At 38.3% G+C, this 27,578-nt stretch overlaps 1 protein-coding gene across 1 annotated transcript in view; it reads left to right on the plus strand.

The window, feature by feature from the left end:
* The window catches only part of TSHR (thyroid stimulating hormone receptor), a 151,412-nt gene that overhangs the window by 91,164 nt on the left and 32,670 nt on the right, over positions 1-27,578 (plus strand). The window contains exons 3-7 of the mRNA XM_046647729.1: positions 1,357-1,431; positions 11,787-11,861; positions 14,378-14,452; positions 16,159-16,236; positions 19,381-19,449. Of these exons, the coding sequence (XP_046503685.1) occupies positions 1,357-1,431; positions 11,787-11,861; positions 14,378-14,452; positions 16,159-16,236; positions 19,381-19,449 (372 nt within the window). The remainder of the gene's footprint in view (positions 1-1,356; positions 1,432-11,786; positions 11,862-14,377; positions 14,453-16,158; positions 16,237-19,380; positions 19,450-27,578) is intronic.

Consider the following 27,578-nt stretch of genomic DNA (forward strand, 5'->3'; position numbering starts at 1 on the left):
TAAATAAAAGTGTTTGCTCCATCCCTCATAAACTCTGTTTAATTATCCTGGCCCTCGTCTTAGACATCTGCGTCTTTTAAAACCTTCCTGGTAGTTCAAGTGTTTGGCCAGGGTTGAGAATCTCTGCTATGGTACAGGTGGATGCCATCTGCTAATCCTTAATTTTCCCAAATGTCATGGAAATGCCTCTCAGTAAAAAGCAGTCATTGAGTTTGGCTGCAGTAGTCATTCTCATTACAAGATGGAATTTGAGGATACTATTTGAAACATCATTCCTTATGTATTCTTGACAAGTTGTATTTAGAAGTTTCTCTTTAGTACTTAAAATTTTTTTTTTTTGAGAATGATTTGCCCTGAACTAACATCTGCCACCAATCCTCTTCTTTTTGCCGAGGAAGACTGGCCCTGACCTAACACCCATGCCCATCTTCCTCTACTTTATATGTGAGATGCCTGCCACAGCATGGCTTGACAAGCAGTGCGTAAGTCCACACCAGGAATCTGAACCAGCAAACCCCGGGCCGCTGAAGCGGAACACGTGAACTCAACCGGGGCACCACCAGGCTGGCCCCTTAAAACTTCTATTTGAGTTATCTTTTGCTTACAAAGTTCAAGATGAATCATGACTTTTCAGCTTCATCAAAATCAAGAAGAGAAGTCTTGAGAGGATATTTAGTCACTACCGTATGGAATGTTCTACTAAAGACTTGTGGATTTCTCTTTATCTTCTTTGAAACTATGTTTCTAATCCCGTGCCATTAGGTACTACATTAAAAATGCCTCTTTTCCATTCTTTTGTTCTTTTCTAATGTCTTTCATTTTCTGCTATTTTGAGTAACTCACGTATTCATTCATTCATTCATTCACTTAACACATTTACTGATGTACCACATGTCATACACTATGAAAGGCACTCAAGATTCACTGGCCACCAAAAACAGACACTGTTCTCCATTTCAGAGAACTCATAGTAACATGAGACAGCATAATTCAAATACCATCCAAACAGTTGGATATTTGCATGGTGACAATTAGTGAAAGGAGAAGTTCATAGTGCTTTGAGGATATACTATGGGAAATTTGACCTAATCAGGAAATTGGGGAAACATTGTGAAGTAAGCTGAATAAACCCGAAGGATGAATAGAACTTAAAGTATTGGGAAACTTTTAGGTAACATGGGATCCTTAAAAAAGTAGTAACTAATTTTAATATAATTGGGGAGAAACAATGAGAGTTGTGCATGTTGCATGATCTGGGAGGCCCCTCACAAAGAAGTTACATGAAAATTAAGAGTAAATTTGGAAGTCACAACCCTACTAACTTTCTACTTTGTCTTATATTTTTGTGACGTTCAGCTATTTATCAATAGACACAAGTCTGCAGCGGCTGGAATCACATTCCTTCTACAATTTGAGTAAAATGACTCACATGTAAGTACAACAAACGGTACAGCATAGACTCCACCCACAACCACTCTTGATTGATAATTTGGAGGCTCCAGGTGGCAATAACAGCTGGTTTCTAGATCATGAGTCAAAATTTCTGTTTATGATTAAATTCTTGTTCTCACTCTCAGTTTATGTTAATCCATCCCAATTGTCACTTCCATGATTGGAAGTCAAAGACCAGATTAGAAGTCCTCTCTGAATTGTCATTTCATTTGGTTACTACTGTGACAGCAGATTTTATTGGTGTGGATGTTGGTGAGTCAGTAAATATTTACTGACTACCTACTTGATTGCAGGGTCTGTGCAAGATTCTACAAAACTAACATTTTTTCCTTAATTAGGAAAGAGAAATGTAGTTTTGTGAGATTAGATCAGGAGTGGGGTTAAGAACTCTGGCTTTGGAGTAGGTGAGAGTTGGTTTTGACTTCTGGCGTCTCTGCCTACTCACTATCTAATCCTGGACAAGTCAGGCAATCTTTCCTAGCCTTAGTTTCCTCATTTGTAAAATAAGAGTAATAAGAGTTCCAGTTTCATTTGGTTATATAAATATTGAATGATACAATGCATGGAAGCATTTAGCACAGTGCCTAGACATAAAAACCAATCAATACCCATCAAAATAATTACTCTGGTGCTTTTCTCTAGTACATTACAACCTATACAAAATTTTACATAATCACACTACATTCTTTTAAGCAGCCACATATTATGAAATATTAATTCTATTTCTTAATGAAGAACCAAAAATACCTATTATCTACAAATACTTAGTATGTTCTAAACATTATGCTAAATAGTTTATATACTTTATTTAACCCTCATTTAACACTCAAAAAACAACCATGTGAGGTAGAGATTATTATTTCTACATTAATATAAGAAAAACATAAATGCAGCGAGGATGAAAATGTTTTCCTAGGTCACACAGTACTAAGGAACAGGACCAGAATTTTTATGCCATAAACAACTGACTCAAAAATTCTTTCCCTATGCACTACATTATGCTGCCTTCAAGAATACTGAGACCCAGAAAATTGTTCCCAGCTATGGTAGGCTAGCTTACATTATCAGATAAACCATCAGTCTGAGAACAACAGAGGAGCCTGATTTAAAAAAAAAAGCTATTTGAAGGTATTTGAGTGTTATGATGGCAGCAAAAACTTGAGGGGAAAGAAGAAATCCCAAAACAACATTTGATCATTTTCCCCTTGAGGTATTTGCTGACTTGTATGCAATAGCTGAAAGGCTGATGGACTGGCTAGAGGTTTAGGCAGTCTCACAGGGCTAGAGAAATAAAAATTGGAGTTCAGGGTTTACAAAGCAGGGTGGCTCCTAGTAACACCTCAGAATTTTAGCTGGGATTCCCTAAAGAGCTTCATCTTAGAAGTATGGGATAATGGGAAACAGATGAGCCCTCACAAATACTAAATCCAGCTTTGAATCAATAAAAAATAACTAAGCATACCCCAAACTTTTTTTAAAAAACGAAACAAGAATTTATGGAAAAATTTCAAGAGAAGAAAACAGACAACAGAGAAAGATCCGCAGGAGATTCACATATTGGAATTATCAGACATAGACTTTAAAATAACTATAATTAAAACATTCAAAAATTTAAATGGCAAGATACAGATTTCAGAATAGAACTGGAAACTATTTTTAAAAAGGATTAAATGGAAACTCTAGAACTTAAAACTTCAATAACTAAAATAAAATCTAAATGTTTGAGTTTAACAACAGATTAAACACAGCTCAAACGAGAATTAGAAACCTAGAAGATAGGTCAGAAGAATATATCCAGCCTGAAGCATGGAGAGAAAAAGAAAATAAGAAATATATGGCACAGTAAATAGTCTAACACGCCTATAATTGGACCCCAAGAAAAAGAAGAAAGATTGGGAGAAGCAATATTTGAAGAGAATTTTCCAAAACTCATAAGAGACATCAGGTCATAAATGTAAAAAGTACTGCAAAGCCCAAAAGGATAAATACAAAGAAAACCATATCAAGGCACACCATATTAAAAGTGCTAAAAATTCAAGACAAAAAGAAAATCATAAAAAGCAGCCAGAGGAAAAAAATACGTAATACTTTCAATGAAGTAACAAGAAGACTGATAGCTGACTTCTCAACAGAAATGATAGAAGCCATAAAGCAATAGAAAGATATCTACAAAGAGCAAAACAATGAAAATAACAACAGCAAATATCTGCCAGCTCAACAAAAAGATTCTTCAAAATTGAAGGCAAAGAAAGACATGTCAAGCAAACAAAAAATGAGAGAATCTATCACCATTAGGTTCATATTAAAGAAACTGCTAAACAGAATTTTTAAAGCAAAAGGAAAATGATCCTGTAGGAGGAAATGACAAGAAACAGGAAAGGTAAATATTAATGAACCTTGCTGCACAAAACAAAAAATGTCTTCTGGGTTTAAAATACAGGCAATCCCTGCTCCGCATGAGCACAGAATCGTAAAACAGTGCATGCTGAAACTGTGCAAAGCAATCTGAATAATCAATAAAAAAATGACGATTGTTTTGTGACTTTTAAAAATTTTTGTCAAAACATTAAAATTGCTCTTACTGTTGGTGATGAGTGTATAGGAGTGTAAAAAATAGTAAAACTAATATTTATTTAGCATACTATAATTTAAACATTATAAATATTTAGAAATAAAATGTTTTATTTCTTTGTAAAAACTTATGAAGAGCAGTTGGAGTAGTACTTGCCTTTTTCTCTTTGTTGTATAAGTTACAAGAAAACATCTTTTTAATGACTTGGCAAATTGTCATACTTCTTTCTAGGTCTGGATCAGCTTCTAATATTGAATCCTTTGTTCTTTCAATATCATAAAACATTTCTAAGAGTTCCTTTACCCTGAATATTTTTACCAGCATCATTTCTTTGGGGACAGCTTCTTGCTTTGTCAATAATTTACCTTCACTAAGTTCCTGTGACTGAACATCTAGTGTCTCTCAAATGGCGGCAGTATCAACATTCCCATGGTCAGTTATTTCTTTTATGACTTTGTTCACATTTTATTCAAATTTCACTTCTAGTATTATCACATTTTGTTTCTTTGCTGCATTTCCATCTTTGTCGGTCAAGTCCCTCTTTCAATTATCCACTTTTATAAAATGTCACGAGTTTATCGCTGGGAAATATGGAAGCAATTCAACTGCATGCTTTATTGTTTCTGCATGAACTGAATAACATGCTCAGTGACCAATCACCAATGACTTTGAAAGAAGTGGTGTCATTGGTCACCTATCATGACGTGCGTCTGTTATTTACATAGTGATCCATGGACTGAAAGCAAAGTTTGTATTTCATGCAATTACAGTTAATATATTGTGGTAACTGAAACCTGAACCATGTTGTCAGGGACAGTTATTATTTAAATTTAACTAAATAATGGTAACTGAACTTTGTGCATATTGGAACCATGCAAAGCAAGGAGTGCCTGTAGCCATAGAATTAAAATACACAGTAGCAAATAAGCAAAGGATGGAAGGGTTATAAATGATGTTAAAGTGTTCTAAGGTCCTTGAATTCTCTGGGAAATGGTATATTAACCTAAATACTAAAAATACTAACCTATATTAGACTTTTATAAATCATGAATAAATTTTTTAATCCATAGAGTAATAACTGAAATAATTATGAAAGAATGGATAACTAACAAGCTAATAGTAGTGAGGAATGGAATAATAAAAATTAATTAAAAAGGGCAAGAAATAAAGAATTTCTGGAACAAATAGTAGATTTAACCCCAAATGATCAGTATTTAGATTAACTGCATTAAATATAAGAGGACTAAACACTCCCACTAAAATATAAAGATTTCCAGATTGGTTAATAAAAAATCCAAGTGTTTGTTGCATACGGATTGTTGTTATTGTCATTCTTCTTAGTAATAGCTACCAATTACTGAATGCCCTTTATGGGCACCCACTCTGCTAATAGTGCTTCACATATACTATCCTACTTAATCTCTCTAAGCCTCAGGTTCCAGTATGTAAAATGAAGATGATAATACATACTACACCAGGCTTTTGCCCAAGTTTACTCAACTAAGAAATTTCAGAGTCAGAATTTGAAACCAAGAGTATCTCCCTCCAAAACCAATGCAAAGCCATAATATCTCCTTAATTAGAAGCAGAAATAATGAAAGAAAATACTGCCCTCCGAAGGATGTTTTTACTTTTATGTGGATTTTTTTTTAATCACGAGTAAAAATTCTACAACTGTGTAGGTAAAATGTGTGATTTCTGGCAGATAGCATGATAAGGCTTACTTTGATTGACTCATTAATTAGAGATTTCAAAAGCACCAGTCTTAGCCTCATCATTAAAAATCATGAAAGTAGCTGTATGCATCTTCCAGCAATTTGGAAAATCACTTTTATAATTTTCTATTTCTAGTGGAAAATCTACGGATAAACAAATTTTCCTCAATCTGCTTAAAAAATCTGAACATTTATACACTCTCCTCAAATTAACATCTATTATTTTTTAATTCCTTAATAAATTCAAAGATTTATTAAATCATGAATATCACCTTTCAGTTATAGATTTTTTTTCCCCAGTCGCATAATGGAATGTTAGTAGTAAGATACTTCATTGATAATTATGAAAGTAGAATAATTATGACTTCTTTCCCTGAAAAGCCTTAATAATGTAAGAAGTAACTTATAGACTATTACTGAAAAGTGAATGCAAGTCTAAAAATCAGGACTTTAGAAGCTAAGGATCTAATATATACCAAGAACTCTGATGAATTTCATACTTTTTGACCCAGTAATTCAACTTCTGTAAATTTTCCCTGAGAAAATAAACAGAGGAGTCAGAAAAGTTAACATAACAAGCCATTTGTCTCAGAGTTAATTTATAATAGCAAAAATTTGGAAACTACTCAAATGCTTAGCTAGGAGAATGGTTTAATATGAAATACTGTACAACCGTTAGAAATCTGTTGTCATCAACTTTAATCCCAGAGGAAATGCTTTTGACATAATGCTATTTTAGAAAAACAAGATGTACCCATAGAGAGAGGAAAAAAAATGATTTTCTTTGGATCAGGGGATGTGGTAGATTTTGTATTTTTTGATATGAATGTGTTTAAAAGTTGTTACAATGTCTGCGTTACCTTTATAGTCAGATGAAATAAACTTTTACCTGGGGCTGATTAAGTTTGCGTGCTCCGCTTCAGCGGCCTGGGGTTCGCAGCTTCGGATCCTGGGTGCAGACCTGCGCAGTGTTCGTCAAGCCGTGCTGTGGCAGCATTCCACACGGAAGAACTAGAATGAGCGACAACTAGGATATACAACTATGTACTGGGCTTTGGGGAGAAAAAATAATAATAATAAATTACCTAATTCTTAGTCCCAGTTTTCACTTTGGTAGTGTCAGTATTTGAAGTATTTAAGGTAACAAAATTATGGCTTTGCCAGTATATACACATCTTATTTTTAAAGTAGTTGAATAATTAGTAACTACTTCCCTATGCCTGGGGGCACACTCAATAAAGTTGCACATAATAGATGTCCAGTAATTATTCATTTCATTTGAATTAATTTCTCCCCACTCTACTCACTAGAGCAAGTAGCCCTAGTCCAAGTCAGCGAGGCTTGCCTCCCAATTTTTTGAACTACATTGGCACTTAAAAGCAGACTGGAAAAAAATTGAAAATCAAATTAAAGTAAGAGTTGAAAAGAAGTTGGGGACTGGCCGAGAGCTGAGCTTTTGGCTAATATTCTTGTTCCGTTTCTTGTTTTAAACAACATAGTCTTACACATTATTGCATTTGTATTTCTTAAAAGTCCAACTCTGCTGGCTGGGCCGGCTTCTCTTCTCTTCAGAGATCTCATTCTAACTCAGTCTCCTTGCCCTGTGCTAGTCTGAAGCTTTCTCATCTCCCTTGCAGGTGAAATGCCAACTCCGCTTCATTGTTGCCCTCAATTTGTTTCCCAGCTCGGTGTGCTTTTCACTCCTAGACTAGGGGTGCTTCGGGTGTGGGCAGATATCTCTAAGGCTGAGGATCACAGTCAAACGCCATGATCTAATGCCTGTTGAATAACTGAGGCGGGAAGGGGGGCTACAGGACAATGGAGGGAAATCAGTAGTTTGAAAGTTCCTTAATAGAAGGGTCTAAGCCTTCCTTTCCTTTCCTCTTGCCCCTCTTTCCCCAAGCTGAGAACTCCCTCTCTTGCCTTGCCGATTTCCCATATTCTTTGGCCTTTAGGCTGGGATACTACCGCCTGTCACAATGCCAGGTATTTTGAACGAGCCAATTTCTCTGTCCTTGGCTCTTATTAAGAATTAGCCAATGTTTCTCAGAAGAAGAAAACACCCTAGAATCTAGACATATGATTAAATGAACCTAATGTATGCTGAATGATTAATTTGCTGGTTTGTGCAAACGTTGGACATGAGCATCAATGTTATCCTTTTCATGTAAATGTCCACTTTATTTGAAATCCAGTAAAGGGAAACTAAGCAATAATGCGTATTTAAATTTCTTTTGAGTTCTGACAGATGACCTTTCGAAATTGTTAAAAAAAAAAAAAAAGAAAGAAAGAAAAGCTGTATTTGGAGTTAAAAGCCCTAGATTAAGGCCCCAATTTCTTCAAACTGTGTAACAGGAGATCAGGCACTTAACCTTTCTCAAGGTGTCTCCATTGTTTTGTCTGCAGGTTGATATCAACCTGCTTTACTGATGATGATCAGGATGATCAACCTGATGAGGTTGATATCACCTGCTTTACTGAAGTCAATTCTCTCATCCCCTCACTGGTAGAAGCATTCTGTGTAATAAGAAGTATGCTCAGTCCCTTTTTACCTTAATCTTACAATTATACCTTAATCTTACCAACTCTTACCTTTTCTAGTCAATAAGCTTCAAGTTGCTCAGACATTGCCTGACACAGAATCAGCCCATTCTGTAGAAGAGCAGCCTTGAATCTGGAAGATTTAAGCAGCCTATCTGCACTGCATATTTTTAAAAAATTTTTGAAACACAATATATATTGCTTTGCTTTGTGGGTTTTTTTAAATTTGGGGGCTTTTTTTGCATGCCTTTTATTACATTTTTTTCTTCTTTTGAACAGGATAAAACAAAAAGTGAAAATCACACATTCCTAGTCCCCAAACCTATCTACCAGAGATGACCACTATTAACAGCGCGCTCCGTATTTTAAGAATTTTATCTATGTTTATCATATTAGTGCAAGTAGGCTAATTACCATAACAAATAGACAAAAATAAAAATGTGTAAGAGCCCTAAGGTAACTGAAGTTTCTTCCTGTTCACGGGACAGTAGCGGGTGGATGCGCAGGTGGGCGGGGCAGCCCTTCTCTATCTATCACCCAGGGATCCAGGCTCAGATCCAGAGGTGCTGCCGTCTTCAGCTCTTGTTCACACTCACCCTGGAGGACATCTCTATTCCAACTCACTGTGCTTCAGTTACGTACAGATTTTCTTTCTCTTGGTGTCCCCAGCTTCCTGGCAGGATAGCTAGCTTGCCTCCTGCACACTTGGGCTATAATTGCTTAACTCAACATTGTGTGGTTCAAATTCACCCTCACAGGCATACTCAGAACTCATTCAAATTTGGACTCTTCTTTCACCCTTCTACTCTTATTAGAGGTTCTTCGGTACTGACCTCTACTCCTCCTTGCCTCCTATCTGTAAAAATGATACCCCCTGAAGTCACTTCTAACATCTGTCTCCATTTAGCTAAACTACTGACGGTCCATGCCCATTCTCCTTCTTTGCTTCAGCAGAGATTTTATTTGTCTAGCTTTATTGAGATATAATTGACATTGTGTGAGTTTAAAGTGTACAATGTGTTGGTATGATACACATATATTGCAAAATAATTACCACCATAGCATTAGCTAACTCCTCCATCCCATCACATAATTACCATATCTTTTTTGTGGTGAGAACATTTGAGATCTACTCTCTCAGCAACCTTCAAGTATATAATACAGTATTATTAGCTATAATCACCATACGGTACGTTAGATCCCAAGAACTTGTTAATCTTATAACTGGAAGTTTGTACCCTTTGACCAATATCTCCCCATTCCCCTCTACCCCCCGCCCCTGATAACTACCGCTCTGCTCTCTCTTTCTCTAAGTTCAGCATTTTTAGATTCCACATGTAGGTGATATTATACAGTATTTCTCTTTCTCTCAGCAGAGAGTCTTTAAAAGTCACTGGTGAGCAAGTGTTTAGCTGACTGTCTTCTTACCTCAGAAAGTGGCTTCTTTTCCCTGGTGTTTTCTTGTGGCATCTCTTACCCATCTTTCCATTTTTTCACTCTTTCATTTTCTCCAAGAAATCTCTCTCTTCTTTTGTGTCTCCCTCTCTCTTCTTGCTGCCTCTCCCACCTCTTTCTTCTCTTACAGCCGCCATGTTGGTTGCCAGCCTCATTTATCAGCTGTAACCAACAGCAGTGTTTCATTCCCCTTCATTCTTTACCTCTAAAGCTGATTCAGTTGGGCTACACTCCCTTTCACTGTGACATTCTCTTGGGCCACTCACTAAAGTCTACTTGTTCAACAATAGTGTCTCATGGAGCAATTTTCCAGACTGCAAACCACACTCAGTTTCCAAATTCTTCTAACTGGTTTACATTTGATTGATAGCAGTTCAAACCCTTCTCCCCAAATGGAAAGCTCTGGCAAGGAGTTTATTGCTCACCTTACAGGGAGCGAGCACCTGACTCAGCAGTGTGATAGTCTCTTAAAGGGGAAGGCAGGATAGCTATGAGATGATAGAGTAGGGTAGCCAACCGGGCTAGTTTTCCCAGGACACAGGGAGTTCCAGGGATATAGGGCTTTTAGTTTCAAACTAGGACAAAATCTAAAAATCTTGTTTAAAGTGGGTCTTTCCACACAGGGTCTTGGTTAGGTAAGGATCGTGATATGATAGTCTAGAATTAGTGGACACAGCAAAGCAAAGATTTTGAGGTGAGGGATTCTGAGAGTCTTGGGATATAAACTGTTGATGCTTTCTGTTGAAGCATTGATGGGTCTTTCAAGAAGTTCCTGTAATGAACAATAAACTTATTTGCCTGGGCAAAAGTTACGCTAACGAAGACAATGGACCAATAGGTTATATTAATACAGACAGTAAACTGAGTTGGGGGAGGGGGTAGATGGTTTCTGTTCTCAGAGTTAATTCCATCCTCTCTTTTCCAAGGGCTGTTTCATAGTCAATGTTCTTAGTCCAATACCAAACCTAGCATTTTGTTTTGTTTTAATTTTGTACAAACATTGCAGCATCTCCAACCCCCAGTCTTTGACATCTCTTCTTTCATTCCACTCAGGAGGATAACAATTATAAAACTATCATTTATAGAGCCTTCATTGCATGCTAGGCCACATGTCAAACCACTTATAGGCATTATTTAATCCTCACAAGAGTCCTATGAAACAGGTGCTGTCATGGTCCCTATTTTACAGATGAGGAAACTATGGCTCAAAGAGATCAAGGAACCTACCCAAGGTCATGTATCCAGAAGTGGCAGAGCCAAGATTTGATCTCAGTTCTGTCTGACTGTTCAGCGATAAAAAGGAGCAAACTACTCATATATGCTACAACATGGACAAACCTCACATTGTGCTAAATCAAAGAAGCCAGACTCTTTTAACCAATCTACAAATGTTGAATACATTTAATTTTACCAGTGATAGCCCATTTCTAACAGTCACTGATTTCACTAATGCTACTGTGCATTTTGCTTAGCATCTATATAAACCTAACTGTGTAAGTAACAGACATACATGAGATCACACCACATGTGCTGAAGAGTCTTAAATTACTGACATAGAAAAATAAACCCAAATGAGCTGTTAAGACTCACTACATCCACTCCCTCTGAAATAGCAATTGACACAGGAACCTTTATTGACTTTCTGTCATCCATCATGTGATCCGCGCAACCTCCCACTCCAGGGCCAGGACACTTGCTATGGTTAATAATAAAGATATCTGTCTTCCACAAACCACTGGAGGGATTTTCTTTTCTATTTAGATATAAAAGGGGGGAAAAAAGCTCTGAGACTACAATTAAGGAAAGGTGGCCCATAAATTCAAATGGACCGAGACTAAGTCAAGGATGAGAGAGGGCTGAACAGCCACTGAGTCCCTGCGAGGAGCCAGGAGTAGCTCGCTGTTGATGGGACGGACTCCTGGCAGGAACAGTCCCTGGGGCACCAAATGTGCGTTCTTCTTGTGAACACTTGTTCAACCTGATTTATGTTGTTTGACCTTTGAGAAGACAGAAATGGGTTATGGTGAATATGCTTCCTGTAACTTTTACAGAGAGATTCGGAATACCAGAAGCTTAACTTACATAGAGCCTGGGGCCCTAAAAGAGCTTCCCCTTCTGAAGTTCCTGTAAGTATGAACTCCTCTCTCATCCTACCTTTTTTCTTTTCTTTTCTTTTCTTTTTTAAAGAGAATTATAATGCTGTTGTCTTCCAAGGATCTCCCTGGGATGTTGTGGGCCAGGGTCATTTTAGTGGTATAAGGCCTGGGGCAAATCATATCCTGTGACTTACTCCTACCCTTTCGCATCAGGCAAGGCATCAGGTGAAACGATCCACATTTTAAAAACTTCCTCAAAAGTCAGCACATAGTGCTGGGACCAGAGACCTACTCCAAGAGATATGAGGGAGAAAATGCCATCGTGTATTAAAAATTTAAATTTCAAAATTTCAAAAGTCTTTAAATTGAGTATAACAGAACAAAACAAAAAACTCTGAGAACATATTGGTCAGTTTTATTGGGAAATGGGTATCGCAATATTAGAGTGACTGTTACACAGCAAAAAAAAAAAAAAAAAAGCCACAAATGGTAAAATCCAATCTCTTAGAAGTTGGGGGGACAAAAACGGAAGGGACAGTACTTACTGCTTTGGTTTGGTGACACCTTATGAGCTAACCATAACCTCCATGAGAGCAGGGACCACAACGTTTTTGTTCTCTATTGCATCTTTACTGCCTAGCACAGATTAGGTGCTCAATAAAAATACGTTCAGTGGATGTATACATATGGCCTCAGGTTCTCTCGGCATCAGCTGGAAGAACCCTTCCTTTCTCCTCTTCTTTCCTGCTCACACACATTGCAAAAGATTAGAACACAAAAACAGTATGAGGAAAAAATAAAAATCAACCTTAATCCTAATACCCAGAAATAATCACTATTAACATATTAGTTCATTTCCATTTAGGGATTTTAAATAAAAGTGTACATCCCTATATATATTTTATGAAATAGGTCTTTAAGGATGAATAGAAATTATCTAGGAAAAGGAGGGAGAGAGGTAGAAGAGAACTGCAGGTGGATGGAATAACATAATAAAGACAGAAAGGTATGGAACCACAGGGCTTATTGGGGAAGTAAAAATAGTTCAGTATTGAGGAGGTGAGAATGGGAGATGATGGGAGAACAAAAGAGGGTATTGATGGGATATATGAATGAAGGCATATTTGGAGAGCAATAAAAACTTATGGGACAAGGCAATCACTCCTGTATGGACTCTGAGCTTCAGTCAATAATTCTGACATGATGATCTTCTACTATGTGCAAGGCTCTGTGGAGAGCACACAGGATTATTAAACATTGTCCTTGCCTTCAAGAAGCTTACAATTTAGTTGGAGAGATGTTGTATATGAAATTAAAAGTTTCCTCCTATAGGAGAATAATGATAAGTGACAAATGAGAGGTACACACAGTATTTGAGGGTACAGATAATTAGAGGAGACATCAAAAAGGAGATGGGACTTGGTTTGGGGTTTTGAAGAATAGAGAGGTGCTGGTCCAAGTCCCTAATCTGGCATTTGCAACACTTTCTTATATGGCCCCAATTTAGCTCCTGGGCCTTCCCCCGACCCCCGTTCTTCTGCAAGAACCCCTATTGCAATTGAATTAGTTTGTTTACTGATTTTCAAACATACCTTATGGAATCTCATCTTGCTCCTTTATCTGGAATATCCTATTTGCTCTTTTTGAGACCTCCAGCTCCTGCTGCTTCTTCAAATGCTATGCCTTCCCCTCTAGCAGGAGTCAAGTCTGAATTTGCCTTAAAAGGGTGTCAATGGAACTAGGGTTTTCTCTACTGGAAAACTTTCTTTAAAGCTTTATTGGTTTGTCTAGGTCTCACCCCATGCCATGCCAAACATCTCAAAAAAAATCTCTGCTTCCACTACCTACATTCTAGTAGCTGCAACAAATGGTGGACCAACTAAATCTGAGAGGCATCAGGAGCCTGAGAGTTTTTGTATTCATGCTGTTTTATGCACATCTCTTAATTTTGACGTTTTGCCCTGATGACACAAACATTGGAAAATGAAGATGTTGTCTTTGACTGATTTCCTTCCCTGTCTGGACATATTTTTTAACTGCTGCCGTGGTACTCCCAGTTGACTGCCATGGGGAAACCATTCTTGGAAAATACGAACACAGTATAATATAGAGTTTGAAAGAAGAAGCCTGACTTGGAGTTGGGTAATTATATTGTCTTCCTGCCCCCTCCTCCCCTTATTCTACACCCCACCTCACACACGTAACGTGCTCCAATTAAAACAAGGAAATACACGCACGCACACACACACACACACACACACACGGAAGAAACCTGAATTCCTATTTCTAGGAATCTCACTTGGTTCAAACAATCCCCAGATTCTTCTAAATAGAAGAGATGTTTTGACACTGCTGGACTGGCTTGGATTCTTGCACCTGGACAGAACATAATCTCATCCAAGGGTTAGAGCTTGCCCACGAGCACTGAGATATTTAGTGAAGGAGCCAGGATTTGACTCCTGTCTGACTTCAGAATCTATTTTACTTCCTATGTGTTGATTCTTACCTAATTTCTGTTCTTTTTTTCTGCTTTTTCATTACTTTAGTGGCATTTTCAACACTGGACTTAGAGTGTTCCCTGACCTGACCAAAGTTTACTCCACTGATGTGTTCTTTATACTGTAAGTATGCATACATGCAATGTTCGGCAATATTTTATTTGTCGCTGACAAGAACTAGAGTGCAGCCATGGGGATTGGTTGGAGCCAAGTGAAGTGATTGTTTCAAGAAGGAAGCAGTGATCAGCTGTGGCAAATACACTGATGGATGAAGTAAGGCAAGGACTGGGAAAAGGCCATTGGGTTTAGTAATGTGGGGCAATGGTGATTCTGACAAGGAGAGTTCCAGTAGAGCACTGTGGGTGGAGAAGTCTCATTGGAATGGGCTTAAGAGAGAATCAGAGAGAGAGAATTAGAGAGGGTAAAAGTAACAAACTCTTTTGAGAAGCTCTACTATTAAAAGGGAGCAAAAACTGTCTCAGCAGTTAGAGGATATTACATCAGGAGAAAAGATTTGTTGTGTTCTTTTTTTAAATGCGAGAAATTATGGTATATTTGTTTGCTGATAGGAATGATTGAAGGAAAATTTGATGATGATGATGATGATAATTTTTCACATGGTTTTTCATAGCTTTTCAAACACTTTCTCAGACATTATCACATTTGCTGTTATCAACTACCTGATCAGGCATAAAAGGAAGTTATAATTTTTCCATTTTACAAATGAGGAAATTGAGGAATAGAAAACCTACGTGATTTTATCTGAGCAGGGTCCCAGGGAGCAGTCACTACTGGTGCTCAAACTACTTTCTGTGACTTCTGATTGTGGTCATGGGCTCTTTTTCAAAACCCATGATACAGTCAACTGTCTTACCTAGTTGTAGGTAAGTTGTAGGTAATTGCCTTGCCTAGTTGTACAGAAGTGAAAGGATGTGCAGAGAGAGAGTTGCAAGTTGAATTTGCACTACAGAGTAAGAGAAAATGTGGAGTGATAGAATCCAAACTCTTGGGGTTTTGCTAGGAAAAAAACTGATCATGCTTATTTGCTGCAGACCAGCTCAGTTCAAAATACAGGCAGTCTTGCAGGAACTAGACTGGCTTATAATTGTTCTCCATGAGCATCTGCCTGGCAGAGTTTTGCAAATGGAGGATATTTTAGTAATACTCATGAAATGAAATCCATTGATCCCATTCTCCTGTTCCCTCTTAGAGGTTCCATACACTTAGAAAACTTGGGGCCAGCCCGGTGGTGTAGCGCTTAAGTTCGCACGTTCTGCTTCTCGGCGGCCTGGGGTTCGCCAGTTTGGATCCCAAGTGCAGAAATGGCACCACTTGGCAAGCCATGCTGTGGCAGGTGTCCCACATATAAATTAGAAGAAGATGGGCACAGATGTGAGCTCAGGGCCAGTCTTCCTCAGCAAAAAGAGGATTGGCAGCAGATGTTAGCTCAGGGCTAATCTTCCTCAAAAAAAAAAGAAAGAAAGAAAACTCTATTTGCTGTGGACAAATTGTTTGTCACAGATTCAGAAGTCTCTGAGACAGCTGCTCCCCTTGCAGAGGAGGATTAAGTCAGGGACGTCAGCCCACACCCAAACTCACTTGCTTATGGCACATTTGGGGCTCTGAGTGCATGTCCACCTAGGACAGCTGTCACCACCTCACCAGATCTCTGAGCCACCATCAGCTACGAAGGGTCAACGAAACTTAAAAAGAGATAAGATTAAACTGAACTATATCAGGTTATTTATTTAAGTGCATATGTGTAGCAAGAGCCCAGCTCCAGAAGGAAAGTATTTTTTTCACCAAATGCTTTCGTCCCTCTCTTGCAGTGAAATTACAGACAACCCTTACATGACTTCAATCCCTGCGAACGCTTTTCAGGGACTGTGCAATGAAACATTGACAGTGTGAGTATTACCAGTTCCACTGCTGCCAACAACTGAATTTTTATTTGGGCCATTGTCATATTTTCACAGGTCACCCAAGAACCATACCACCTTATAGTATGTGCTCTATAGTCTACCAAGGGTCGCACATAGTTAAATAAGAGTATTGCCTTATGGTATGGTACTCTGTAGAAGACGAAATGGTTTAGGTGACAAGACAAGAGTATTCCCTTATAGAAATGGTCAGCACACTTTATCTGTAAAGGGCCATTTAGGTTTTATAGACCACCTGGCCTGCGTGGCAACTGCTCAACTCTGCCATTTTAGGGCATTGAATATATAATACATCAGCTCATGAGCATGGCTATGTTCCAATAAAACTTTATTTACAAAAACAGGCAGTGGGCCAGATTTGGCCTACAGGCCTTTTGATATACTATTCTGTATTCTGGTATCTCCATTGTGCAGAGGAAGAACCTGGGGTTAAAACAAATTTAAGTGACTTTCCGAAGGTCACTGAGTTAGACAATGGTGCTGCTAAGGGCTTTTCACACTGTCTGCACTCATACGTTAACTCCGTCATCACAAACCATTATCCAGCTCCTATAAAGGGGTAATGAATAGAAAACATAGTGCTGCTCTACAGCATCATTTTTCCAGAGCTGGAATGGGTTCTGCTCTTTATGTTCAAAAGGAGATGCTTTATCAGGGAAATTCACAAAATGTTCTAATGGAGAAGATCCAATAGAGGTATAAAAGATAAGCTAATTCTCCAAACTGGTAGAGAATTCCCCTCTCTCGTGGAATTAGCCACAAAGTAGAGTTGGGGCTACATCCAAAGGATCCCTTCCTCTAGTTTCAGCATCACTAGCCAAGTTCAGGCCTCGTGGGTTCTTTGCTTGGATTGTCACCCAGCATCTGTTCTCTGGTCATACTACAGTCCAGGGGTTCTTTATCATATACAAACCTGAGTGAATTATTCCCCAGCAAAAGTCATCCAAGCTTCCACATAATTCTTCTCCGGGGCTATTTCCATGCCATTCTAAGTCTGTCAGTCTAGGCCGTCTGAAGCTATCGCAACCTCTGGGACTCTAACTACAGCAAAGCATTTCAGTTCATTTTTCTCCTGGAACCCTGGGGAGAGCTCTCTTGAAAAGACAAAGACTCCTTCTCAGCCATCATTTCATTTGACAATACAACAAAGACCTGGGTCTTAGCCTGCTCAGTCCCAAACCTCAAGGCCATTTACCTCCTCTGTAAGGGTTTCCATTGTGCCATTTATCACTCATTGTACATAAACCCCATTCTCAGTTTCTTTACAGAATATTACCTTCACTTTTCGGCATATTTTTCTAAGGACCCCATATCCCAAATAGACCTCTCAGGTGAGAGCTGCTCGTTGTCCCACACCTAGCATGGGGCCCAGGAGGCATCTGATAAACATCTGAGTGAAGGAACCTCATATTTCCAGAAATCTGGAGGTGGGAATGGCATGGGTTATCCATTGTCTTTTCAGATGTTTATTTCAACATTCCTGAAAAAGTCCTTGCTTCTTTGAAGCTCATGCTCAAAAAGCTAGAAACATGAAAGGATATGTGTCCAACAGCAGAATTTGTATCCATATTCCTGGTAGGATAGTTTGAATTAAAGTTTGCAATCCTTTTTCTTTCTTTCTTCGCTGTTTTTTTCTTCCTTTACTGTTTTCCCTTTTTAAGGCCTACTTGTCCAATAAGAGTTTTATTTAATCTCTGAAATGTAATTCCAACAAAGAAAATTTTTATTGTCTAAGACTCTCAACAGAGTTTGGGAAAATAGAAATACCAAATGTATAATTCTCACATCTTCATGAAAGAACTCTAGTTCAGGAAAAATTAACTTTTCCAGCAGAGTTTCCCAGCCTCTGGGCCTAGCATCACTGTGCATTGCAATCCTCCCCCAGGACACCTTAGTAGCTGGAATTAAACTCATTGTGTAATTATTTAAAACAAAGCAAAACCAAAAACAAACAAACATTACCTCTCAGTTCTCTGCAACTACATAGGATAAATTCAATTTTCAGTGTACTCCTTTTAACACAGTTGTCTCATAAGTGTCCCTCACTGTGTTAAACATTTATCATATTTTTACAGATAAGGAAACTGAGGATAATAGAAGTTGAGAAATTCTCGGGATCATCTAAAGTCTCTTGTGTGCTTCTTAATGCATTACCAGAGTTCTCAGGTGGTGAACTAGGTGGCTTTCAGAGTTCCTCTACAATTGCCACTAGCCGTGCCTGATTGTGGTCATGGCTGCCTTCTCTTATCTCTTGCCAGTAGCCCCCAATAACTCCCATACATTTCCATAAGTTCCCATGGCTGGGGCTTCTTCTCCTGCCGAAATGCCATATGCTTTTGGTGGGTGGGAAAAAGCTCTTTTGAGGTCAGAAATCCTGATTCCCAACAGCTCTGCATCAAGGTGGCTTTGAGACGTCACCTCCACATCTCAGTCTCAGTAACTTGACTAGGAAATAAAGGAGATACTTCATTCTGGAATCATTGTATGAATGAGTTAGTTGCAGAAACAGCAACAAGTTAAAACATTAAAATTTCCACAAAAGGGCCTGGTCTATCTACTTTCTTAGATTTGTCTTGGAAGTTCAATTAAATTCAACCCAGAAGCATTAAGGATTTAATCTATGATAAGCCTTGAGGATAAAAATATGGATAAAATACAATGTGAAATAACATTTTAAGTAGAAAAATATAAAACCTATGCATTCATGTGAATAATGTCTTTTAAAGTGTTCATCTTAAGGAGCTACAGTTATTCCTCCATTGTTGACTTTGGGTTAACTATTACCTGAAATCCCTGTTTTTTGAGTACATGTGGAACGTTTTTTAAAAGTCCTTAATGGTGGTAAATCTTTGTTCCTCAGAGTGAATCTGCTTCTGAGAAACAGCTTAAACTTACTAGGAGCTAAGTCTGGGGAGTGGGGATTCAAACTGGGAAATACTATCCTATGTCCCAAACAAGACATATTGTAAAGTTTTCTTGTGGAGCTTGTATGTGGGACCTGAGAATATTTGTTCCCATTTCTGACACTGAAGAAATGAAGTCCAACCTTCAGAAGAAGGCCAGCACCACCTCTTATAGGTCACTGATTTCTCCTCTCTCTGTTGATTGTAGGAAACTATACAACAATGGCTTTACTTCAATCCAAGGACATGCTTTCAATGGGACAAAGCTGGATGCTGTGTAAGTCAAGGGTAGTTATGGAAACCGCAATCCTCTCCCACACTCCCACTGCCAAGAAAGACCATCCACTGAGTCAGAATTCTGCTAGAGATAGGTTCTACCAGAGCATTCCTCAACCCCAGAGTTAGTATGACCAAGACTTGAGGATGATGTTAAGGAACTTGGCAAGAGCCAACTTAGTGGACATTTCATTAACTCCAATTCTAAATCCCAAAGTTTTTTTCCTCAATAAAATGGAGAACCACGGTGTTACCTTCAGTTAGCTTGTAGGAGCATGTGTATGTAAATATTCTTCTACTATGTATATGAAGTAAAAATGTGTCTTTAATTAACTTCAAAGCTGTTCAGAAAGTAAGGTTTTTCTTTTAGCTTTTTTCTGACATTTTCAGGAAAGCTGTCAGTTGATATTTGATTCACTCAGAAATAGCTGAGAAGCCATATCCAACTTTTGCCTTCCCCCTAAATAAATAATGCCAGGAGGAAGAGGTTGGCAAACAGATAGCCATTGACACGGGTTTCTGTCTTTGTTGTGCTTTTCAATTACGCGTTTGTGGTCCCAGTATCTACACCAGGGCATAAGTGTGTCTAAGAGCTTGTGGATTGGTTCAGCCATCCTGGTGTACCTTTTAACCTAATAACTAATAACTGAAAAATAGCTTTAGTCAAGTCTACTTCTCACACCATGGTGGACCAGTTAATTTGTAGGGCCCTCCTACTACAAACAACTAGATCATACATTTAAAAAAATACATTTTATGCCATAGCTCCAAGAGAGGGAAATAAAACAAAATAACAAACAAGGAGCTGAAAACAAAGTGGTGGGTGCTTACAGAGGGTGGAGTTCCCACAGGGGCAGCTGCGAACATCAGTGGTGCCAGGAGACCAGGCTTTAGCATAGTGAGAAGGCAGGCGAAGTGATGGAGACCTGAGACTCCTGGATTAATCCAGGGAACCTGGATGAGAGCTGGAGTGGTACTATGCTAATAGTACCTCCTGACTCCTGGCAGAAATACATGCAAACGTCGACGGAGGAAAGAATCCCAGTGCAGGCTCCCAGATTTTTTAAAGATTAAGATCAATCAAATATGAGCTCACGGTCAAAAATGACACACAGGAGAAGAAAAAACCACCATGGGTAAGAGTCAGCTGAAGCAACAAACCACAGATTTGTATTTGATTTGCTTTATAACACTTTATTGAGTATTTTTTAAATAACAATTATTATTTTTCAATTCTAGAACTTCTATTTGCTTTTAAAAAAATTTGCTTGCTCATTTTTGACAATCTTGTTGCTTACTCATGTTTTTGTGATTCCATCTTTTTTTCCCCTTTAAACATTTAATACATAGTCATTTTATATTCCAGAAATGATTATTGCAAAATCTGAAGGTCCATGGTTCTAGATCTGTTGTGACGTACGGTGCTTCTCAAAATTTGTTTTTTTAGATTTACAATGCAGAATCTGATTAAGTAGATCTGGGGTGAGCCCCAGATTCTGCATTTCTAACAAGCTCCCAGGAGATGCTGATGCTGCTTGTCCATTGACCACGCTTTAGCAGGGTGAGGTAAATAACCTGCACAACCATGTGCAGGGGCCCTGGATGCGAAAAAACACACATGTAGATTAAATGATGCTCTGGTTCCGGGATTAGGTAGTAGGTTCTGATGTTATTCTATTTTTAAAGAATAAATGCTAATAAGTTTTCAAGTCATTATACCTAAGCATGGCTTTCTCAGTTCCTTTTGAAATGAGGTCTCACTCTTTTCCAGGCTTTGGGTTCCCAGTAGTCTTTATCAAATGAAAAGTTGGAGTACCTTTTTCTAGATTGTCTAGTTGTGGGCTCATTCAGGCTGATAGTAGTCATTTTCTAAAATATATAATTATACAGGAAGTCTAAAAAAGATTCAATAACGTAACATGAATACTTCTACATCAAATTTATTTACAGTATTGGAAAGACCCTACTTCCGTATTAACATTATCACAGAAATCTCACACCATCCTTCATTTATTTTTCAATATATTTATTGAACACCTACAATGAGCCAGGTACCGTGCTATTCACTGGTGATACAAAGATGAATGGGAGCAATGTGCTGCCTGCCCACACTGAACACACATTCCATTGGGGTCAACTTGAGGGCAGCAATATTAAGGGTCAATGTACATTAGGGAGAAATGTACCTAATCCAAATATGTATTTCAGATTGAAAATATCTGAAAACATTAAATAGCCAATAACATTGGCCTCCCTGCTTGGAGAAATAAGCTTGATTTTCCCTAGATTTATCGTGTCTTTTAAATGATTAGCATTCGATTTTAATATTACATAAATCTAACCAAACTTTTTCCTCTTTGATTCAACTATTCCTAGCAAGCCATGACCCTTAGGGACATGATCTTCCCAATTCAAATTTTCAATGAATGAAGTAGGGAATGGGGACTTCTTAAAATAACTAAGACAGTTTGTAGATATTCAGGTATAAAGATTTCAGAAGACTGTCACACTGTTCTAGACACTGAGGGTGTCAAGATGTTAACATTAAGACAACAGAGAACCACATTAGCAAGGGCAGTGGAAGGGACAATAAAGCAACTTTCAACCAGAGCTGATTCAGAGCTTCTAAATTCGGTGTGTCCTGCTGATTCTTGCCTGAATCAAAACTACAAAGGACCAGAAACCAACATTAGATATAGGATAATTCACTTCTAAAACTTTTATTTTTGCACAAGCAAAAGATTTTAAAGCCGAAGATTAGGATCTATGCTTTAAATTATTTGCTTCTTTATCCTGCCATATTTAGGCATTAGAAGATATCACCCTCCATCACTCTCAGTTATCATTTTTTGACAGAGACTTTGAGTATAAAATTCAGACTTTAAGGTCTCCAGAGCATGGTTCTCAATATTGGCTGCAAGTTGGAATCACTTGAAGAGATTTGGAGGCACTGATGCCTAGGTGTTACCCCCAGACCTTCTGGTTTAATTGGTCTGAGTGTACCAGAGCATGGGGATTTAAAAATTTCCCCCTGTGAATCCGATGTAAAGGAAAAGTCAAGAACTGCTGCTGTTATCAAGCTTCTTGTCCAATAGTTACATTTTACCTATGAGCGGAATGAAGCCCGAAGTGAACACATGGCTTTGTTTTTTTTTAACGTGGCTTTTAAAATTTGATAGAGCTATCAAGTGGCCAAGCCAAAGCTGGGCCTGGATCCCCTGGTTCAAGACTCTTTTCCCTGTGCCCTGCTGGGATTCATTGTTGCTGACTTACCACCCACCACCAAGGCTTGGACACCCAACTCCTCTGCCCACTATTGCCTCTTTCCTAGCCCAGGAGAACGTTTGCACTCTTAGCTCAGTCTATTAAAGGCACAAAATACAGAAGCTAAAATATCTTGCAGCTGGGAAGAGTGGACTCATGTGAGAGAAAGGAGGCCACTCAAGACTCAAGGCACAACCAGTAGAAGTTTCAGGGAACAATCAGACCAAGCAACGGTCTCATTGTCAGTGAGAACCTGACTTTACTGATGCAGCAAGGTCACCAGCTCAGTGAGCTTCCAAATGGGCTCTGATCGGGGGACACCTTGATGGAAAGCATGGGATGGTAAAATGTGATTAAATTCAAAGAACTGGGGGTGAAGTTAGGCCGTGTTTGCTATCTTGCTTCAAACATCTCACAGCTGCTCATAATTGGCCTTTTGGTCATGTTTAGAGAGCTCCACAAAGACTTCAAGAGATTTCCAAAGTGAATCTCTGTAATCAGGAGACTACTGTGCTAAGTGGATCTCAGTGTAACTCTAGTAGCCGATTATTTTAGGGCTTTGGTCATAAAATCAGCCACAGATTATCAAAGGAGTTTAGAGACATTTTCTATTGAAAAGATGGAAAAACTAACAAGGGAATAATAATTTCTATCCCGGCTTCTCCCCAGCTTCTGTGGTAAGAGAAGAGATGGGCGAGAAAGCATTTCCCAAATTATGTTCCTTGAACTCTCTTTCCATGGCAAGTTAATGGGTGTTACTCTTTAAAAGCTATTCGTGACCTTAGAAAGTTAAACAAAGGTATACAGGTGGACTTCTCTGGTCTTTTAATAGAACAATCTGAATTACTAGTATCCAAGAGGGGGATATAGCGTGCAGAGTTTCCCAGGGAGCTCTTGGTTCCAGGAGCCTCTCTCTGAGATGGTGTTCCACAGAACACTTTTTGGGGAATGCTAATCAAAAGAATCTTTTAATACACCACCTTGTTGGGAGGCAGTTAAATTTAACAAGGTTTGTTCTAGAGGTGGCCTGTGGAGAATCAAAAAGTTAATAAGAGTTTCAGATCACCTAGTGGTCTTCTGAAATTAAACCTATGAAAAGATTATGTAAGGAGACTCTCTCTACCTTCCCACCAACTTTCTTCTCAGACCATACCATGGGTTCTGTGAAAGGCTCAGCTCATGGCAGAGTTATTCTGTTGCAGACAATGGATTTTACTTCACTGGTTCCCTGAAGTATAGTCTGTTCTAGTCACTGTAACTATCCTTGAAATACAGGAAAGAAATCAGTGCACCATTTTCACTATACTTTCTTGATATTTTTATGTAAAATATTAAAGTTATTTGGAAGAGTTTAACAAATGTGGGAAATATTTCTTAAGTGAGAATCATTTGCTTCTTGATTTTTAATAGTCTAGATTAGAGATCAGCAAACTTTTTCTAGAAAGGACCAGATAGCAAATATTTTGGGCTTTGTGGGCCATAGGATCTTTGCAGTTATTCAACTCTGCCATTGTAGTGTGAAAGCAGCCACAGACAATGCATAACAAATGAGTATGGCTGTGTTCCAGTAAAACTTTATTTACAAAAAACAAGTGGCAAGCAGGATTTGACCAACGGTGATAGTATGTGGATCTCTGGTCTAGACGAAGGTATTACATGAGGATGACCATTGTGTGATGAAATATGTGTTGTATTTCTCCTAATTCCTGGTAAAGGGCAAGCATGGTATCTGATAACCAGTTAATATCCAAAATATAAAAAGAACTCATACAACTCAGTACCAAAAAGCAAACAATCCGATTAAAAAATGGGAAGAGGATGTGAATAAACATTTTTCCAAAGAAGACATACAAATGGCCAACAGGTACATGAAAAGATGCTCAACATCACTAATCATCAGGAAAATGCAAAGCGAAACCACAATGAGATATCACCTCACTGGGATAGCTATTATCAAAAAGATAAGAAAGAACAAGTGTTGGCAAGGATGTGGACAAAAGGGAACACTTGTGCATTGTTAGTGGGAATGTAAATTGGTGCAGCCACCATGAAGAACAGCATGGAGACTACTCAAAAAATTAAAAATAGAACTACCATATGATCCAGCAATTCTACTTCTCGGTATTTATCCAAAGAAAATGAAAACATTAATTTGAAAAGATATGTACACTCATACAATGAAATGATGTATATTCATTGCAGCATTATTTACAATAGCCAAGATATGGAAGCAACCTAAGTGTTAATCGATGGTAAATGGGTAAAGAAAATGTGGTGTGTGTGTGTGTATATATATATATGTATACACGCACACACACACACACACACAATGGAATACTATTCAGCCATTAAAAAGAATGAAATCTTGCCTTTTGCAACAACAGGGATGGACCTTGAGGGCATTATGCTAAGTGAAATAAGTCAGAGAGAGAAAGACAAATACATATGATCTCACATGTGGAATTTAAAAAATGAAACAAAACAAAAAACCAAGTTCATAGATACAGAGAACAGATTAGCAGTTGCCAGAGGTGGGGGAAGAAGGGTGGGTGAAATGGGTGAAGGAAGTCAAAAAGTAAAAACTTCCGGTTATAAAATAAATACATCAGGGGGGATGTGATGTACAGCATGGTGACTATCGTTAATAATACCGTATCACTTGTTTGAAAGTGGCTAAGAGAATAAATCTGACAAGTCCTCATCACACACACTCACAAATTTTGTAACTATGTATGGTGTTTGATGTTAACTAGACCTACTGTGGTGATCATTTCACAATATATACAAATATCAGATCATTATGTTGTACACATGAAACTAATATAATATTACGTCACTTATCCCTCAGTTTAAAAAATCATTAATAAAAAAACAGCATGGGATAAAGATAAGAAGTATCTGGATAAAAATATTTTACAGTTTGAAAGTTCAGATCCAATCATAATAGAAAACAAAGATCTTTTTTCCCCATCAGTATTTTGAATCCAAACTTGAACCTCTGCTTCTGTTATAAAACAATGTTCCGTCTGTTCATCATTCTATCCTAATAGTTGATGGAAAATTATTTTTTCTTAGATTTAAGCACTTCAGTAAAAGATATACAAATCTAAGGTAAAAGCAAGATGATGGTCATGATAAGGAGCGGTGGGACTAGAGGAAGATAAAGGTTGAGCTGTAGATAGAGAAAACAAAGGTCAAGTTTCCATGGTAATAATAAAATAGTATTCACACTTTGAGATTTTAACATAGGACTGTTGCCTCTGGTCTCAATGCTAATTGTGATTTTAAACTAATGTAACACATCAGTATCTTATAATGATCCTAATAGTGCTCAAAGATTGCGCATAGCATGTTAGCAATTTGGTCAATTCCCCAGAAGTATGTTCAAATATCTTTAGGTTATAATTTAGATAATGTGTCATCTAAAAGAGCAATTATTCCTCATCATCCACCTCATGCCAATTTACTAAAGTTAGCAGATTTGACCTCATTTAGACCTACTTCTTTAGTGTATGATTGCAGTCAAGTTGGACAAGTTCCACATTGAGAACAAGCACTGATGCCTCAGCAGCAGTTGGGTAATTAGTTAAAAGTTCATGAAAATTATGGCAGATGTGTGAAGCACGTGGTCCTGTGATTTCACATGGAACCAAGCACACTGTCATCACTCAGATGTGAAATTAATAATAATACAAGCATCCCTTGCTCAACAGAAGTTGAACTGCTCTCAGTTGCAAGTTAAGTCACAGATTCATTCTCTGGAACCTCTGTTCCATCCTCTCTTTCCACACAATCTGGTGTGGGGATATATTGCTTATTTAGAATGTCTAATTCTCTGTATTGTATTTGCTACTGTCAAACTCCAGTAACTAGCTACTATCTGACAGTAAACATTTGGGCAGGGAGAAAAAATACGATTTTAATGTGCTGAGAACGTACCGAAACACTAATCACTAGGAACAGAGAAATCAACACAATTCATCTGCTAATTAGCATCACACATTAGCCGATTAGAAGCAAAACACTGCAGCTTGGAGCACTGGGAAGATGACGATAGAGAAGATTATAGGAGTAAGCAGGCTATTATTTCTCCTGGAGTAAGTATTTGAACAGCTTGTAGGATATGCTCCAAGGCTGGCTTTTACTGCTGCCTCTGGAAAACTTGAGCATTTTCTCACCTGTGACTGTTTACAGACAGGTGTCCTGATTTCTGCTACCAAAAGGATTTCCATGGAGCAATGAGGGCTGGGCAAGGCTTCCTCTTAATCTTTCAAATAGCCAAAGCTATGAGAGGGAAACACGGTTCCCCACAGAAGTGTTCCCATGAGAGTCTCACAACATAAAGAGGTGACAGCCCAAGTTTCCCCTACAGGGATGATGCAAAGCCAGCTCCATCTTGGAGCTGAAATGTCCCTTAAAACTCCCCCAGAGAGCAAAGCTCAGCAGCACCCACAACTTTCTTTGCCACAGTGACATCCTCCTCCCTCTGACATAGGTCACTTCCTCATCTAAACATAATATAGAAGGTGCCTCCAGCTACGAGTTACCTAGCAACTGAACTTTCATTTATTCATCCAGCATGTTTTTACGGAACGGCTGCTATGTGCCAAAAATGAGTCCAATGGGGAAGGATGTGAGCCATAATATTCTATCTAGAATAATGAGTTCATCAATTGGCTCTTCTTCCCCAACTCTTTCCTGACGATTTCATTTTTCTGACCACATTGTTCTTCCTTAACTGTGAGGTACACGGCACTAAAATGAGGGCAGGACTTCTTAATTCCCCTCCCCGCTCTGAAAGAGCTGACAGATCTTTTCTAGGACGAACTTCATTTCTTCCACTAAGTTCTCAAAGGAGCATAAGTC

This window comes from Equus quagga, chromosome 20 (genome assembly GCF_021613505.1).
Source record: "Equus quagga isolate Etosha38 chromosome 20, UCLA_HA_Equagga_1.0, whole genome shotgun sequence".
NCBI classification, from domain to species: domain Eukaryota; kingdom Metazoa; phylum Chordata; class Mammalia; order Perissodactyla; family Equidae; genus Equus; species Equus quagga.